The sequence below is a fragment of the Lucilia sericata genome, unplaced genomic scaffold, assembly GCF_015586225.1.
Source record: "Lucilia sericata isolate MDLA Ls3-8-SP2 unplaced genomic scaffold, ASM1558622v1 Contig001431F_arrow, whole genome shotgun sequence".
NCBI classification, from domain to species: domain Eukaryota; kingdom Metazoa; phylum Arthropoda; class Insecta; order Diptera; family Calliphoridae; genus Lucilia; species Lucilia sericata.
The window spans coordinates 7,501-27,500 of NW_023995364.1; the positions used below are offsets into that span (position 1 = coordinate 7,501).

Consider the following 20,000-nt stretch of genomic DNA (forward strand, 5'->3'; position numbering starts at 1 on the left):
TAATGATAACATTGTTGGGGGCCTACTCTCCTCATCGGCTGCCTCTTCTTCACACCCAGTGATGTAAGTACCCGAATCAAAAGAAACGAATTAAAAAATTGCTCATCGTCACAATTCTCAAAAGTTCACTTAAAAAAACTTTAAATTATTTATTTGTTATTATTTTGGTTTTTCCTTTATATGGTGACAGTTTTCTATATGTGTGTGGTGTTGTCGTTGTTTATTTCTTTATCGCACAGTAAGGCACAGTGGGCCTGTTCAACTAGACTATAGTTCAGACTTTTCACTAGAATATACGTAGATCAGACAAGACTATAGACTAGATTATAGACTAGCTTATAGACTAGTTTATAGACTAGACTAGACTAGACTAGACTATAGACTAGACTATATACTAGACTATAGACTAGACTATAGGACTAGACTATAGACTAGACTATAGACTAGACTATAGAGTAGACTATAGACTAGACAATAGACTACAATAGACTAGACAGACTATAGACTAGACTATAGACTAGACTATAGACTAGACTATAGACTAGACTATAGACTAGACTATAGACTAGACTATAGACTAGACTATAGACTAGACTATAGACTAGACTATAGACTAGACTATAGACTAAGCTATAGACTACACTATAGACTAAACTATAGACTAGGCTATAGACTACACTTTTCACTAGACTTTAGACTACACTTTAGACTAGACTATAAACTAGACTATAGATTAGAATATAGACTAGACTATAGACTAGACTATAGACTAGACTATAGACTAGACTATAGACTAGACTATAGACTAGACTATAGACTAGACTATAGACTAGACTATAGACTAGACTATAGACTAGACTATAGACTAGACTATAGACTAGACTATAGACTAGACTATAGACTAGACTATAGACTAGACTATAGACTAGACTATAGACTAGACTATAGACTAGACTATAGACTAGACTATAGACTAGACTATAGACTAGACTATAGACTAGACTATAGATTAGACTATAGACTAGACTATAGACTAGACTATAGACTAGACTATAGACTAGACTATAGACTAGACTATAGACTAGACTATAGACTAGACTATAGACTAGACTATAGACTAGACTATAGACTAGACTATAGACTAGACTATAGACTAGACTATAGACTAGACTATAGACTAGACTATAGACTAGACTATAGACTAGACTATAGACTAGACTATAGACTAGACTATAGACTATACTATAGACTAGACTATAGACTAGACTATAGACTAGACTATAGACTAGACTATAGACTAGACTATAGACTAGACTATAGACTAGACTATAGACTAGACTATAGACTAGACTATAGACTAGACTATAGACTAGACTATAGACTAGACTATAGACTAGACTATAGACTAGACTATAGACTAGACTATAGACTAGACTATAGACTAGACTATAGACTAGACTATAGACTAGACTATAGACTAGACTATAGACTAGACTATAGACTAGACTATAGACTAGACTATAGACTAGACTATAGACTAGACTATAGACTAGACTATAGACTAGACTTTAGACTAGACTTTAGACTAGACTATAGAGACTAGACTATAGACTAGACTATAGACTAGACTATAGACTAGACTATAGACTAGACTATAGACTAGACTATAGACTAGACTATAGACTAGACTATAGACTAGACTATAGACTAGACTACAGACTAGACTATAGACTAGACTATAAACTAGACTATAGACTAGACTATAGACTAGACTATAGACTAGACTATAGACTAGACTATAGACTATACTATAGACTAGACTATAGACTAGACTATAGACTAGACTATAGACTAGACTATAGACTAGACTATAGACTAGACTATAGACTAGACTATAGACTAGACTATAGACTAGACTATAGACTAGACTATAGACTAGACTATAGACTAGACTATAGACTAGACTATAGACTAGACTATAGACTAGACTATAGACTAGACTATAGACTAGACTATAGACTAGACTATAGACTGACTATAGACCAGACTATAGACTAGACTATAGACTGGACTATAGACTAGACTATAGACTAGACTATAGCCTAGACTATAGACTAGACTATAGACTACACTATAGACTAAACTATATACCAGACTTTGAACTATATACTATACTATAGACTAGGCCATAGACTAGACTAGACTTTAGACTAGACTATAGATTAGACTATAGACATTGTTAGATGGTACAAATATTTTTTACCAAACTTTTCTTCCTCCCAGACCCACTGTACTCTACTACCACTCACTCCACATAGTAGTTTGTTCATTATTATGTTGTAGTTGAACATTAAAACAAATCGCTTTATAGTTTTTCCACTCTATAGAGGCATTTCGTAAATGTTGCGAAGAATCTGCGTGTATCTGTATCTTGAATCGTACATAAATATATCTCTCTAGTGTATCTGTGTGACAAGGAAACAATGACGCACACACATGTTTCCACATTTTATCATTCATCTCTGTTTATGGTGTCGCTGGATTAGTTGTGTCTTTTGATTTGTTTGTTTTCTGGTGTTTTTACACTCGTACAACATACAACATTTTATATATTTGTTTTATTTTATATTTCCTGGTTGCTGCTATACTTATACATAGTTGGTTCGTTGGTTTTCTTTATTAGTTTATTTTAGATTCGTATTCTTTTTTTTTTTTTTTTTGAGTATTTTAGTTTGTAAGTAGTGATTTTTGTTTTTGTTAATAACATTTGCATGTTTTAAATTTTGTAACTTTGTAAGCAATTTGTTAATATTATATGAAACTAACATGTTATTAACTTGAGTTAAGGTTTTGGTAAAAATTAAATGGTTTTAAAAATAAAACATAAAAGGTGTAATAATAAAAGTACCCATATAAACAATTAAAAGCACCTAAATCAGAGCAGCTTTCCACTGTCGTCTATAAAAATTTAAAAAAGGGGTTCGTGCCACACGTGGAGCAAATTAGATCTCTTCCCTAAAACGGAAACTTTTTTAAGAGAAACTTTAAAAAAAGTAGGAAATTTCTATCATTAAATGCATTCACCCTTTGATTTTTTAATCTCTTCGTAATACAAATAATTAAAATATATATGACTTCTAAAATCCATTATAATATTTTTAATAACTTTATTTTTTCTTTATGAGGAATTTGTTTTTTTCTTTTAATCTTTTTTAAATGATAAAAAATTACAAAAATTTATTTGAAAATTAAATTTAACGTTTTGAACATTTATTTAATTAAATAATTTTCAATTAAACACATGTAATGAAATGTAAATTTTTTTAATAGAGACGATTGATAATAATATACACATAAATATTTTTATAATGATTGTAATTATAGTTTGTTTGTTTTTATCGAAAGACAAAAAAATGTGTAATTGTTAACCCTCTAAGGGCTGGGAAGTTTTAAAAAAGTTGAATACATTACAGACTATAAGCCAAACAATAGGCTAGATTAAAGAGTAGACTAAAGACTAGGCTATAGACTAGACTATAGACTAGACTATAGACTAGACTATAGACTAGACTATAGACTAGACTATAGACTAGACTATATACTAGACTAGACTATAGACTAGACTATAGACTAGACTATAGACTAGACTATAGACTAGACTATAGACTAGACTATAGACTAGACTATAGACTAGACTATAGACTAGACTATAGACTAGACTATAGACTAGACTATAGACTAGACTATAGACTAGACTATAGACTAGACTATAGACTAGACTATAGACTAGACTATAGACTAGACTATAGACTAGACTATAGACAAGACTATAGACTAGACTATAGACTAGACTATAGACTAGACTATAGACTAGGACTATAGACTAGACTATAGACTAGACTATAGACTAGACTATAGACTAGACTATAGACAGACTATAGACTAGACTATAGACTAGACATAGACTAGGCCATAGACTAGACTATAGACTAGACATAGACTAGACTATAGACAGACTATAGACTAGACTATAGACTAGATATGAATAGGACTATAGACTAGACTATAGACTAGACTATAGACTAGACTATAGACTAGACTATAGACTAGACTATAGACTAGACTATAGACTAGACTATAGACTAGACTATAGACTAGACTATAGACTAGACTATAGACTAGACTATAGACTAGACTATAGACTACTAGACTATAGACTAGACTATAGACTAGACTATAGACTAGACTATAGACTAGACTATAGACTAGACTATAGACTAGACTATAGACTAGACTATAGACTAGACTATAGACTAGACTATAGACTAGACTATAGACTAGACTATAGACTAGACTATAGACTAGACTATAGACTAGACTAGACTAGACTATAGACTAGACTATAGACTAGACTATAGACTAGACTATAGACTAGACTATAGACTAGACTATAGACTAGACTATAGACTAGACTATAGACTAGACTATAGACTAGACTATAGACTAGACTATAGACTAGACTATAGACTAGACTATAGAACTAGACTATAGACTAGACTATAGACTAGACTATAGACTAGACTATAGACTAGACCTATAGACTAGACTATAGACTAGACTAATAGACTAGACTATAGACTAGACTATAACTAGACTATAGACTAGACTATAGACTAGACTATAGACTAGACTATAGACTAGACTATAGACTAGACTATAGACTAGACTATAGACTAGACTATAGACTAGACTATAGACTAGACTATAGACTAGACTATAGACTAGACTATAGACTAGACTATAGACTAGACTATAGACTAGACTATAGACTAGACTATAGACTAGACCTATAGACTAGACTATAGACTAGACTATAGACTAGACTATAGACTAGACTATAGACTAGACTATAGACTAGACTATAGACTAGACTATAGACTAGACTATAGACTAGACTATAGACTAGACTATAGACTAGACTATAGACTAGACTATAGACTAGACTATAGACTAGACTATAGACTAGACTATACTAGACTATAGAACTAGACTATAGACTAGACTATAGACTAGACTATAGACTAGACTAATAGACTAGACTATAGACTAGACTATAGACTAGACTATAGACTAGACTATAGACTAGACTATAGACTAGACTATAGACTAGACTATAGACTAGACTAATAGACTAGACTATAGACTAGACTATAGACTAGACTATAGACTAGACTATAGACTAGACTATAGACTAGACTATAGACTAGACTATAGACTAGACTATAGACTAGACTATAGACTAGACTATAGACTAGGACTATAGACTAGACTATAGACTAGACTATAGACTAGACTATAGACTAGACTATAGACTAGACTATAGACTAGACTATAGACTATAGACCTAGACTTATAGACTAGACTATAGACTAGACGATAGAAGACTAGACTAGTAGCTAGACTATAGACTAGACTATAGACTAGACTATAGACTAGACTATAGCTAGACTATAGACTAGACATAGACTAGACTATAGACTAGACTATATACTAGACTATAGACTAGACTATAGACTAGACTATAGACTAGACTATAGACTAGACTATAGACTAGACTATAGACTAGACTATAGACTAGACTATAGACTAGACTATAGACTAGACTATAGACTAGACTATAGACTAGACTATAGACTAGACTATAGACTAGACTATAGACTAGACTATAGGCTAGACTATAGACTAGACTATAGGCTAGACTATAGACTAGACTATAGACTAGACTATAGACTAGACTATAGACTAGACTATAGACTACACTATAGACTAGACTATAGACTAGACTATAGACTACACTATAGACTACACTATAGACTAGACTATAGGCTAGACTATAGACTAGACTATAGACTAGACTATAGACTAGACTATAGACTACACTATAGACTAGACTATAGACTACACTATAGACTAGACTATAGACTAGACTATAGACTAGACTATAGACTAGACCATAGACTAGACTATAGACTAGATCTATAGACTAGACTATAGACTAGACTATAGACTAGACTATAACATAGACTATAGACTAGACTATAGACTAGACTATAGACTAGACTATAGACTAGACTATAGACTAGACTATAGACTAGACTATGACTAGATGACTAGATAGACTAGACTATAGACTAGACTATAGACTAGACTATAGACTAGACATACAGACTATAGACTAGACTAGGCTAGACTATAGACTAGACTATAGACTAACTATAGACTAGACTATAGACTAGACTATAGACTAGACTATAGACTAGGACTATAGACTAGACTATAGATACTATAGACTAGACTATAGACTAGACTATAGACAGAGACTATAGACTAGACTATAGACTAGACTATAGACTAGCTATAGAACTAGACTATAGACTAGACTATAGACTAGACTATAGACTAGACTATAGACTAGACTATAGACTAGACTATAGACTAGACTATAGACTAGACTATAGACTAGACTATAGACTAGACTATAGACTAGACTATAGACTAGACTATAGACTAGACTATAGACTAGACTATAGACTAGACTATAGACTAGACTATAGACTAGACTATAGACTAGACTATAGGCTAGACTATAGACTAGACTATAGACTAGACTATAGACTAGACTATAGACTAGACTATAGACTAGACTATAGACTAGACTATAGACTAGACTATAGACTAGACTATAGACTAGACTATAGACTAGACTATAGACTAGACTATAGACTAGACTATAGACTAGACTATAGACTAGACTATAGACTAGACTATAGACTAGACTATAGACTAGACTATAGACTAGACTATAGACTAGACTATAGACTAGACTAGACTAGACTATAGACTAGACTATAGACTAGACTATAGACTAGTCTATAGACTAGACTATAGACTAGACTATAGACTAGTCTATAGACTAGACTATAGACTAGACTATATACTAGACTATAGACTAGACTATAGACTAGTCTATAGACTAGACTATAGACTAGACTATAGACTAGACTATAGACTAGTCTATAGACTAGACTATAGACTAGACTATAGACTAGACTATAGACTAGTCTATAGACTGGACTATAGACTAGACTATAGACTAGACTATAGACTAGACTATAGACTAGACTATAGACTTAGCTATAGACTAGACTATATCCTATGTTATAGTCCACATGATGGACTGCACTATAATCTATTCCATAATATAAAAAACATATGACGTCCTTTAAAGGGTTAATAACACTTAAAAACAAATTTTAAAATACAATGTGAATGTAAAAATATTTTTATTTTTTGATAAGAAAACGAGAGGGGGACAAAATTGGTTTGGTGTTTCTAATTTGTTTGTATGTCTGTAATAAAAACTAATTAATCATTTTGAATAAAAAGCTTTTTTATAACAAATAAATAGCTGGTGAATTAACAATGTCAATACAACATTCACAATAACAATCAACAGCAAAACAACAACAACAACAACTTTAATCCTATAGATGGGAAATATGTACTGAAAAGCTTTTTTGTTTAAATGTCTTTTATAAGTCTTGTATTGTTTGTTAAACATAAAGCCGCATACAAGTAGAAAAAAATATCTGTGTATAAATACATATGTGTGTTTGTGTACAAAAAAATGATGTTGCATCTTTAGGATGCAATTTGCCATATGTATAAAATCTGTAGTTGTATTGCTTTTCATTGCATTGCTTTGTTTGTTTGTTGGTTGGTTGCTGTTATCATCATCAAGTAACGCTAATTAAACTTCAACGCTTGTTTTAAAATCATCAGCTTTGGTTTTATTTTTTTCTTCTTTTCTTATAATTCATTTTTTACCATCATCATTTTTTTTTAGTTTTTTTCTTGATTTTTTTCTAATAAATATTTCCACGATTTACTGATTGGTTTTTTATTTATTTCTTTTTCTTCTCTTTTATTTTCTATAAATATTTTTTTCTATATTAAATTTCATTTTGTCTGAACGACTATAACTCGACGACTCCGTTTGGCTGATGTTGATGACTATTGAATGTGCAGCTACTTAAATCTGCTGATGTTTCATCGGATGATGAAGGTTGGTTGTATACATCGGCTCCAGTAGCTACAAATCAACAGCAGCAACATACGTTTGGCGGCGGTATTGAAAGTTTAAATTCTCCGCATATTTCAAGAGGCATTGCAGCAGGAGCTTCCAATGAAATTCATGTTATAGATGGTGGCATACAATCGTCTACGGTCTCATCGTCAACAGCTGGAGGAACATCTGTTGCAGCAGCAGTAGCTTTAGCTTCGGCTATATTGGCCGAAGATTCTGATAAGGAAAATAAAGAGGCCGCCTGTACTACTTCTCTAACGCAAATACTTTTAAACACAAATCAAACCTTTGTCGCCAGTACCACAGTTGTGGATAGCAACAGTAGCAGCAGCAACAGTGGCAGTGATACTAATACAAACCCTACACAACAACAACTTGCCACTTGCAGATCCAACCCAACTGGTAGCAGTTCTAGCAGTAGCATAACAAGTAGTTCTTATTCATCTAATGATCGCCTAACCGAGGCCACAACTACCACCTCTACGAAAACAATTACAACACAAATTTTTAAATATCCAACAACACAACATCCTCCTCAATATCGCAGCGAAATGGAATTACAAATCAATAACAATAACAACAATAATAATAATCATCATCATCAAAGAATGATGAAAGAAAATACTTTATCTGCTGCAACAGCCAACAACAACAATAAATCAACACTAGCCACAAATATGCCTCATCTTGTCATTAACCACAATAACAGCAGCAGCAGCAACAACAATAATAATTATGCCAATTCACCTCCATCTTCAACCACAAATTCCCCCCTGAATAAATATTGTGCTACCGGTACTGCCACAACATCATCTCTCCAGAATTCTTCAGGTCCATCCGCCATTACGACTGCTGTTAATGATTCGAATGGCAATGTTGAAAAGGTAAGTTTAACTATTAAATCTCATTTAACAAAGAAAATTTATTGTTTAAAGATTTACCAAATACCAATGTCCAATTGTTTGATACTTTAATAAGATTTTAAATTGACAATGTCATTTAAGCTTTAGAAAAGTTTCTCAAGAATGCTTCTGTAGTACTACTTTTGGGAAAGACATAGAATGCATTCAAAGTGCAGACGAAATAGATGGATAGATAGATAGATAGATAGATATAGATAGATAGATAGATAGATAGATAGATAGATAGATAGATGATAGATAGATAGATCGATCGTAGCTCGATAGATAGCTAGATAGATCGATCGGTCGATCTCGCTCAGCTATATCGATCGATGCTCGATCGATCTATCGCTGCTCGATAGCTCGCTCGCTCTCGCTCGATAGATCGCTAGCTCGCTCGCTCGCTCGCTCGCTCGCTCGCTCGCTCGCTCTCGCTCGCTCGCTCGTCGCTCGCTCGCTCGCTCGCTCGCTCGCTCGCTCGCTCGCTCGCTCGCTCGCTCGCTCGCTCGCTCGCTCCTGCCGTCGCTCGCTCGCTCGCTCGCTCGCTCGCTCTCTCGCTCGCTCGCTCGCTCCTCGCTCGCTCCTCGCTCCTCGCTCGCTCGCTCCTCCTCGCTCGCTCGCTCGCTCGCTCGCTCGCTCGCTCGCTCGCTCGCTCGCTCGCTCGCTCGCTCGCTCGCTCGCTCGCTCGCTCGCTCGCTCGCTCGCTCGCTCGCTCGCTCGCTCTCGCTCGCTCTCGCTCGCTCTCTCGCTCGCTCGCTCGCTCGCTCTCTCCTCGCTCGCTCGCTCGCTCGCTCGCTCGCTCGCTCGCTCGCTCGCTCTCTCGCTCGCTCGCTCGCTCGCTCCTCGCTCGCTGCTCGCTCGCTCGCTCCTCGCTCGCTCGCTCGCTCGCTCGCTCGCTCGCTCGCTCGCTCGCTCGCTCGCTCGCTCGCTCGTCCTCGGTCGCTCGCTCGCTCGCTCGCTCGCTCGCTCGCTCGCTCGCTCGCTCGCTCGCTCGCTCGCTCGCTCCTCGCTCGCTCGCTCGCTCGCTCGCTCGCTCGCTCGCTCGCTCGCTCGCTCCTCGCTCGCTCGCTCGCTCGCTCGCTCTCTCGCTCGCTCGCTCGCTCGCTCGCTCGCTCGCTCGCTCGCTCGCTCGCTCGCTCTCTCGCTCGCTCGCTCGCTCGCTCGCTCCTCGCTCGCTCGCTCGCTCGCTCGCTCGCTCGCTCGCTCGCTCCTCGCTCGCTCGCTCGCTCGCTCGCTCGCTCGCTCGCTCCCTCGCTCTCTCGCTCGTTCGCTCGCTCGCTCGCTCGCTCGCTCGCTCGCTCGCTCGCTCGCTCGCTCGCTCGCTCGCTCGCTCGCTCGCTCGCTCTCTCGCTCGCTCGCTCGCTCGCTCGCTCGCTCGCTCGCTCGCTCGCTCGCTCGCTCGCTCGGTCCCTCGGTCCTCGCTCTCCCCTCTCTCTCCTTCCCTTGCGCACTGCCTCTTCTCCCTCTCGTCGTCGGCTCTCCGCAAACACATACAATGTTGTCTTGCAAACTTTTCATACTGATCTTATGAGTGTGAAAGCATTTTTACGAAAGTGTTTTTTTGCCGTTGTTCATATCACAGTAGAACTATGAGATCTCCCTATGTAACAGGATGCTTATTATCTAAAATCTTTGAAATTAAAATAAATGATTATAAGTGAAAATTCACTTTCCTTCTTACAATTATATCCAACACTAAAGCAAGATTAAGATCTTACTACTCATATCCTCAAAATCTATTTGATCTTGTTTACTGTAACTCTAAAGCAAGATTAGATTAAACATTTTAAGCTGTCAAAATTTTAGAAATCCTTAAAAACAATTTCTTTCAATTAACAATACTTGACTACTCAGCCTGAAAGACAAACATACAAAATAAATAAATTTTCTTATTTTTACAGAGTTTTAACATAAAACAGTATATTTTCATTTTTTTAATAATAAATCATCACATACAGAGTTGTATTTAATGGATGAAATGAAATGCAATGAAATGAGAAAAACCAGATCTAAATTTTGATAAACGTTTTCACAAATTAACAAATGATTTCCGTTACAATATGACTGACTGACACCCGAACAAGAAACATTTTTAAAAAAACATAAATAAAACTAAAGAGTAGAAGAAAAAAGAAATAATGACTGAAATCATTGATTATGATTTAACTAACAGTGGTGGTGCTGCTGCCAGTTTTGTTAGAGATATACAAAAAGATATTTAAACATACAGTAAACCAACTTATATACATATTTATATTATAAATAAGAAAATAGCAGTAATAATAAGCGGAAATCATGTAGTTTTTCTTTTCGTTGTTTTTTTTTTCTATTCAGTATTATTTTGTGATTTAGTTAAACAGTCAGCAGCTACTTTTCACCAAAAGGCTGTGGCAAACTATTTTCTTCTGCATTTGCTGAAAAATTTGTATTATAAACTGCTGCTTTAACACTGACTGCTACAATTTTTCAAAAACAATTTGTCTTATTTTTTATAGTGTCTGTCTGTCTGTCTGTCTCCCCCTTTATTTCTTTATATTTAATTTTGAAAGTACCAGCAGGTTTTGTTTTTCAACATTAGTTTTTGTCGTGTTAACGATTAAAGATTATTGTTAAATTAATATATTAAAGAAATTTACTGAATAAAATTAATTTTTTTTCGAACTTTTTTTATGGTTACAGGAAAATATACGCTTTTATACACGTGCAGATATTTGTAATATCAGTGTCAGGACTCCAAACCAATGCAATGACAACCACTACCACCAACAACAACAGCAGCATCACCAACAGTTGGCAAATATTCATAATGCATCACCATCATCAGTAACGTCTACTTTGTATGGTGGTCAACATTTGTTGCATGTAAATGTTGGCAAACGTTTGCCACCACGTTCACCAGCCAAATCAAGTATTTCTCATACTTCAACAAATACCAGCACATCGACCATTTCACCCACTAAGGTAAGTTAAGTTGTTTGATCTAGTTTTTTTCCTCTTCTCTCTCTCTATCTGTTTGAAACCGTTTTGTTTTTCTTTTCCTCCGTTTTTTTTTTTTTTTTGGTCTTGAGAGATCTTTTCGAGATAAATGGTTTTTAAAAACAATATTATTAATGTTTTAAATATAATTGAAGTTGAAATATGATCATGATCGATTGATTTAAAGTGATGGAAAAACCAAGAAAATCATAAACGTGATCGATGTTAAATGTTACAAATTGATGAAATTTTATAAGCGATTTTGTAGCTAATGATCAGGGTAGGGGAGGCCAATGCAGTGCTTTATTGTTAATATTATATTTAAAGTATGTATTTAATAATTCTTTAAAATTTTAATATGGATCAGACTTTAGCTTGATCTCTTCTTTAGTTTCGACTGTAGTTTGATCACATCTATATGTACTTTGATCTATATTATTGAGAGTAGTCTGATCTATAATTTCGGCAGTAGTCTGATATATGATCTCGACTAGCATTTGGTCTATTCTCTCGACTATAGTATGATCTATAGTAAGGACTCTAGAATGATGTATAATCTGATCTATAGTCAGGACTATAAACTGATCTATAGTCAGGACTATAAACTGATCTGAGTCAGGACTATAAACTGATCTATAGTCAAGACTATAGACTGATCAATAGTCAAGACTATAGATTGATCTAGAGTCAAGACTATAGACTAATCTATAGTCAAGACAATAGACCGATCTATAGTTAAGACTATAGACTGATCTATAGTCAAGACTATAGACTGATCTATAGTCAAGACTATAGACTGATCTATAGTCAAGACTATAGACTGATCTATAGTCAAGACTATAGACTGATCTATAGCCAAGACTATAGACTGATCTATAGTCAAGACTATAGACTAATCTACCGTCAAGACTATAGACTAATCTATAGTCAAGACTATGGACTGATCTATAGTCAAGACTATAGACTGATCTATAGTCAAGACTACAGACCGATCTATAGTCAAGACTACAGACTGATCTATAGTCAAGACTACAGACTGATCTATAGTCAAGACTATATACTGATAGTCAAGACTATAGACTGATCTATAGTCAAGACTATATACTGATCTATATTCAAGATTATAGACTGATTTATAGTCAAGTCTATAGACTGATCTATAGTCAAGACTATAGACTGATCTATAGTCAAGTCTATAGACTGATCTATAGTCAAGACTATAGACTGATCTATAGTCAAGACTACAGACTGATCTATAGTCAAGACTACAGACTGATCTATAGTCAAGATTATAGACTGATCTATAGTCAAGACTATATACTGATAGTCAAGACTATAGACTGATCTATAGTCAAGACTATATACTGATCTATATTCAAGACTATAGACTGATCTATAGTCAAGACTATAGACTGATATATAGTCAAGACTTTAAACTGATCTATAGTCAAGACTATTGACTGATCTATAGTCAAGACTATAGACTGATCTATAGTCAAGACTATAGACTGATCTATAGTCAAGACTATAGACTGATCTATAGTCAAGACTATAGACTGATCTAAAGTCAAGACTAAAGACTGATCTATAGTCAAGACTATAGACTGATCTATAGTCAAGACTATAGACTGATCTATAGTCAAGACTATAGACTCATCTATAATCCAGACTATAGACTGATCTATAGTCAAGACTATAGACTGATCTATAGTCAAGACTATAGACTGATTTATAGTCAAAACTATAGACCGATCTATAGTCAAGACTATAGACTGAACTATAGTCAAGTCTATAGACTGATCTATAGTTAAGACTATAGGCTGATCTATAGTCAAGACTATAGAGACTGATCTTTAATCATGATTATAGACTGTTCTATAGTCAAGACTATAGATTGATCTATAGTCTAGACTACAGACTGATCAATAGTCAAGACTGACTGATCTATAGTCAAGACTATAGACTGTAATAGACTCTATTATAGTTTTATCTACAGTCTCGACTCTAGTTTGATCCATAATCCCGACTATAGTCTTATCTAGTCTTTTTTTATGATCTATTGTAACGCTAAGAGTTTGATCAATAGTCTGATCTATGGTTTCGACTATCTTGTCCCGATTAAGGTTTGATCTTTAGTCTAATCTATAGTCACAACTAGAATCTGTTAAAGTCGTTATTATAATCTAGTCCCAATTACTTTTTAGTTTTTTTTTTTGTATTTATAAGTTTCGAATTCAAGTTTTTAGAACCCCTATAAATCAAAAGCTTTCTCCTTTCAAGTTCCATATAAAAACACCTCACCAATTTAAACATTTTCCTCGAAAATTAATTCATAAATCTTTTAAGTTCAAACCAAAACTGATTTTTTCTTTTATAATAAATTTCACAGAAATTTTAAATAAAAAGTATTTTTTATTTCTAAATAAATGAACTCATTATAAAGCACAGCAAAAAACCCCTAAGCTCCTTTCAGGCCAACTGAATATAATTTTCAAATCATATAAATAAATAGCCCACAAATGTAACTTTTTCTATTACTGCGAACTAGTAAATTAGTAGGCGTTCGTTTGGCAGAAAAGTCATCAAGAAAATAGATTTGATTTTTATACACAAGACACTTAATCAAGTCAAGCGCAAAAGAAACAAAATTTCCCAAAAAGACATAATTCACCTTGGCAGTGACTTATGCGTATGACAAATAAGCAAAACAAAAAATACATTTTGAAAAATTATGGCGAAAACGTTTATCGAAGGCGTGCTAAAGTGCGTTGATATTTGAGGTAACAAGTGTCACAAGATTGTTGGCAACCAAAGCCAACCACGACATACTCATGCAATAACTTACGCATGCGCTTACGTGTACATATATGAATATGATACAATTTTTACTTTAGGCCACAAATTTTCGTTGAACTGCAATTACATAAAGAAATGTCTTGGCAAATTTTCGCTTTTCTTTTACCCCAAAAACAATCGATTGTAATGAAAACTCGTAATTACCTACACAATTTAGTTGGTTGGATTTTTCTTTTGTATCCCAGTGTGTGTTTGATTTTAAATTCCAAAAAAAAAAATCCCACAAGGAATTAACTATAAATTCGTGTTGCAAACACGATTTTTTACATGAGTTTTTATGTATCGGTACCGGTATGGAAAAGAAAATTAAATATTGAAACTGAAAATTATGCGTAGAGGCGGCGGTAAATAACATACAACACACTCTTAGTCATTTTAGTTGGCATGAATATAGACAAATAAAAGTAGTAAGTTAAGGACTGATAGCAGTTATACTGGAGTAGGAATTTCAAACTATTCGAAAAGATGGAGTTGAGATAAAAAGCTATTACAGTTTCATTTCGTTTTTTAAACAGCCTGAAGTAATTTGCCCAATTTAACAATTATTCGATATCATCTTGCCCATTCTTTTACCCAATTCAATAGATCCTTTACCTTTTTCTTACACATTTTTAAGCATAGAGTGTGTTCATGTCATTAAAATTGTTGGCAAAAAAGATTTGTTGTTCAACAGCAATGTCCATGAAAATATATTGAGGGGAAACAAATAACAAATATTACGATGAGAGTACGATATAAAATTTCCAAGAGACCTAAAGAGATCAACATGGGACGACCACCATGGGAGTTAACGGGCAAAACACTTAATTTTCACAGTTTTCTCAAACATATATGGAAAACATAAAAAATACATATTTGCTCACACATATGTATGTTTTGTTTTGTCTGATCATGATGAAAAGGATTTTCAAATCATTGTAATATATATTATTGACATTGATTTGTGGCAAAACTAAATACGTTTGTGAATTTCACGGCAGATTAATATGTAGAGGTGAAAAATTAATTAAAAAAAATGGTTGTAATACGAAAAGATCTATAGTTTATTGAATCATTTTATAAGAAATGAAAAATTGCCCTTCTGAAACCGAAATTATTTGGTTCGAAGGACCACAGTTAAACTTCGAGTACAGTCAATATCGCAGAATTTTAGTTCAAAAACCTTGCTGATATATAGTAGTAAGGTTTCTTTTTGTGCAGTTAACCAAATTTTCTCAAATTATCCGAATATATTGATAAAAACCCAAAATTGTTGTAATTTATCGCACTCTATACAGAAAATTATGAAGTTCTGCAAACAAACTTCACGTCCCTTGAAATATACACTTGAATTTTTGTCCCTAGTAGTTCTTAAGAATATCGATTACGTACAAGTATTACTCCTTTTATTCCCTACACAACTATAGTGGGTAGGGTATTATGAGTTTGTGCTGATATTTGTAATATCCAATAATATTGGTCCTACATCCACCTTACTGTATACCAGTAGGCTATGAATCACTTTCTGAGTCGATTTAGCTATGTCCGTCCGTCTGTGTGTCCGAAATTTTCAAGATAATTTAATGAAATTTGTCACATACTCTTCTTTTGACCCAAAGCCTTTTGAAAATAGTTAGAATCGGTCCAATGTTTCGCATAGCCCCCATACAACTGTACCCCCCAAATAGGGCTTTTGAGCTCATAATTATGCTAAATGTTCTAATGATATTGATATGTTTCTAAATGATGCTGCCGATTTTAGTAATGATTGGGCCTCATTTGACTCTAGCCCCCATACAAACTCCTCCTCCGAAAAAAGACTTGAAGGTCGAAATTCACTTATAAACACTAATAACGCGGCGAAATTCTGCATAAATAACTTTAATGTAAAGTTACCACAATAGGCCCATACTTACCCTTACCCGCATATAAACCCTTTTGTAGAAAATCTTTTTTTTTTTGTCCTGAAAAAGTAAAAATATTGGGGAAATAAGGTGAAAACAGATTAAATGCTTTATTATTAAAAAAATAATCAACATTTTTAACATACTCGCTGGTGTAGGGTATCATATGGCCAGCCATGTCTGACTATCCATTCATACTTGATTAATATATGTAGATATTACAGATCGATCATAGCTTTGATCCTTTAGGTATTGCTGATATATAAGCTGGTGACTACGTCTGTAAGTGTTTTACCAAGAAAGATATATAGATATAGATAGATATCTATATATATATATAGATCGATAGATAGATATATAGATCGATATATGATAGCTCGATAGATCGATATCGCTGCTATCTCGATCTCGCTCGCTATAGCGCGCTCGCTCGCTCGCTAGCTCGCTCGCTCGCTCGCTCGCTCGTCGCTCGCTCTCTCGCTCGCTCGCTCGCTCTCTCGAGTCGCTCGCTCGCTCGCTCGCTCGCTCGCTCTCGCGCTCGCTCGCTCCTCGCTCGCTCGCTCGCTCGCTCGCTCGCTCGCTCGCTGCTCGCTCGCTCTCTCTCTCTCTCTCTCTCTCTCTCTTCTCTCTCTCCTCTCCTCGCTCGCTCGCTTTCTCGCTCGTTCGTTCGTTCGTTTTCGTTCGTTCGTTCGTTCTTTCTTCGTTCGTTCGTTCGTTCGTTCGTTGTTCGTTCGTTTCGTTCGTTCGTTCGTTCGTCTCGTTCGGTTTTTTCGTTCGTTCCGTTTTCGTTCGTTCGTTCGTTCTTTCGTTCTTCGTTTCGTTTCAGTCGTCGTTCGTATCGTTTCGTCAGTTCGTTCGTTCGTTCTTTTCGTTCGTTCGTTTCGTTCGTTACCCCTCCAAATTTTCGTTAACGTACCGTCCCCCTTTGTATGAAGAATACGGGGAAATTTTAAAACATATGAATGTGTTTCGCAGACAATTTTTTGCAACGTTTGTCGTTTCGTTTTATATAAAATGAGACCCTTAGTTAGTTAGTTGTTAGTTAGTTAGTTAGTTAGTTAGTTCAGTTAGTTAGTTAGTTAGGAGTTAGTTTGATAGTTAGTTAGTTAGTTATGTTAGTGTCTCAGGTGGGAATCGAACGGCACCACCCTACGGTCTACCAGAACAGAACCACTAACCTAACGAGGGCCACAATTCTAAGATATACGTCGATTACAATTTTCTTTGTTTTAACCTTTTAAACCATTAATCATTGAAAGCTTAAAAATTCTTTCCCAATAGATTAATAACATGTTATTTTTACATTTACAATTACAATTTTACATTTACAATCTCAACAAATTTCTCTTATCTCACCCAAATACCTATAAAATTGTTTTTAACAACTTTACATAAAAACTTTAATTGACTATAAGCTTTAAAGCTATTTGATATATTAGCTGTGAAAATTTAATTTTTTATAATTTTCAATATTCAATGAAATATCATAATTTTTCTCAAATTTCTCCCTTGATAATTTATTTAGTATTTTAATGTTAAGCTTAGCTGCTGTTGTAACCAAATATCATATAATGTAAAATACATTAATGGCATTTTATCGCTCTCAAGTGATAATAATTTCCAATGAAATTAATTTCAAACTGGAAATCAATGAGTAACTCATAGACTTTCCACCAAAAGGCGTCATAGTTTTTATACGTCATATTTTTTTTTGTTTCGTATGAAAATGCTGCTCACTGTCACACTGCCAAACTGATTACAATCATATAAATTCAGTTTTAGTTTATGTGAGTTTTTTTTAATAATGGATTTCTGATTTTATTTTAGTGATTCGTAAACAAATCACATAAAAACCATTAAAATGCGTACGTACTATGTATGTGTACGTTTTATAAAGTAGTTAATGAAAAATGTGTTCACAAACCAAAACAGCAAAATGTTTGGTTGTTATTATTAAATGTAACAACTAGTAGTGTTGGTATTGCATTTAAGTACGTATCTTGTTGTATTTTTAGGCCTTTAAATGGATATTTACTTCTGTTGCATTGATTTTACTTTTTCGATATGCAATTCATAACGAAAGACCTGCAATACGCCACAGGTTTTAATGTTTCTTTGATTTCTTTTGTAAATTGCTGGCAATTTGTATTAAAACAGTGTGATCACACTGCACTGCTGCACTCACTGCCCCTTGCCAAAAAAGGCGTTTTTTTCATTTAGCTGCTTAAAGTGTGTGTGAAAATTGTTATTAATCGTGGTATTTCTTTCTTTGATCGTGTGCAAAGAATGAATGATTGAATGAATAATTTTTTGTTCGAATTGTTAAGAAATTATTTAAGTGAAATAAATTATAAAATATTCCAATATGGTTTAATAGCGATTTGTTTACATGAAACGTGTAGTGAGTGTAATTATTTAAATATTTCATTTTCGGCACTTTTGTAAAAAAATTAAAACAATAAGCACGTTATAAAAATTGAAATGAAATCATTATTGATATACTTGTTTTACATATTAATGTTAAAATTAAAAATCAATAACTTTTGTTAGTTTTTAAAAAGCTTAAATCAATTTTCTTAAATTCAAACTTATTTTAACTTTTCGATTTAGCCTAGTCTAGGAATTTGTGGAATTAAACAGAATAGTTATTTTAAATAAATTTTCTAGAAGTTTATGTACTCATATGTATATTTTTATATTTACTATTTATTTAGTTAAATATTTAATAATTATCTATTTCCTATTCTTTATTTTATTATCTTTCCCTATGGTTTTCATTAGTTTTATGTGGTTTTAATAATTTCAATGAGCTGCAGAAATAATTCAAGTCAAAATATGCTAGACAATTTTAAACACTACATTATTTATAATAAATAACTCTGCAGAACATAAGGCAGAAGTACCCAACAAGTTAAATACGTTTGCAAATTTAAATTAAACAATAAAAAAAAATATGGCGAGGGGTAAATATTGAGTGAAGAAGAAAGAACACATGCAGGGTTTAGATCAAAAAACCTTAAAAGTACAGGAATGGAAAATGCGGGGCATTTAACAATTAAATTTCACTTCTACAGTAATGGGTGAATGAAAGATGCGATGAAGATAGATAGATAGATAGATAGATAGATTAGATAGATAGAAGCTAGATATGCTAGATAGATCGATAGAATAGATAGATAGATAGATAGAATCGATAGATAGATAGAATAGATTAGATAGATAGATAGATAGATAGAT

At 34.2% G+C, this 20,000-nt stretch overlaps 1 protein-coding gene across 1 annotated transcript in view; it reads left to right on the plus strand.

Annotated features, from left to right (window-relative positions):
* The window catches only part of LOC119611363 (serine-rich adhesin for platelets-like), a gene marked incomplete at its 5' end in the record, with an annotated part of 51,611 nt that overhangs the window by 5,006 nt on the left and 26,605 nt on the right, over positions 1 to 20,000 (plus strand). The window contains 2 exons of the mRNA XM_037966919.1: positions 8,089 to 9,030; positions 11,728 to 12,009. Coding sequence (XP_037822847.1) covers positions 8,089 to 9,030; positions 11,728 to 12,009 — 1,224 coding nt within the window. The remainder of the gene's footprint in view (positions 1 to 8,088; positions 9,031 to 11,727; positions 12,010 to 20,000) is intronic.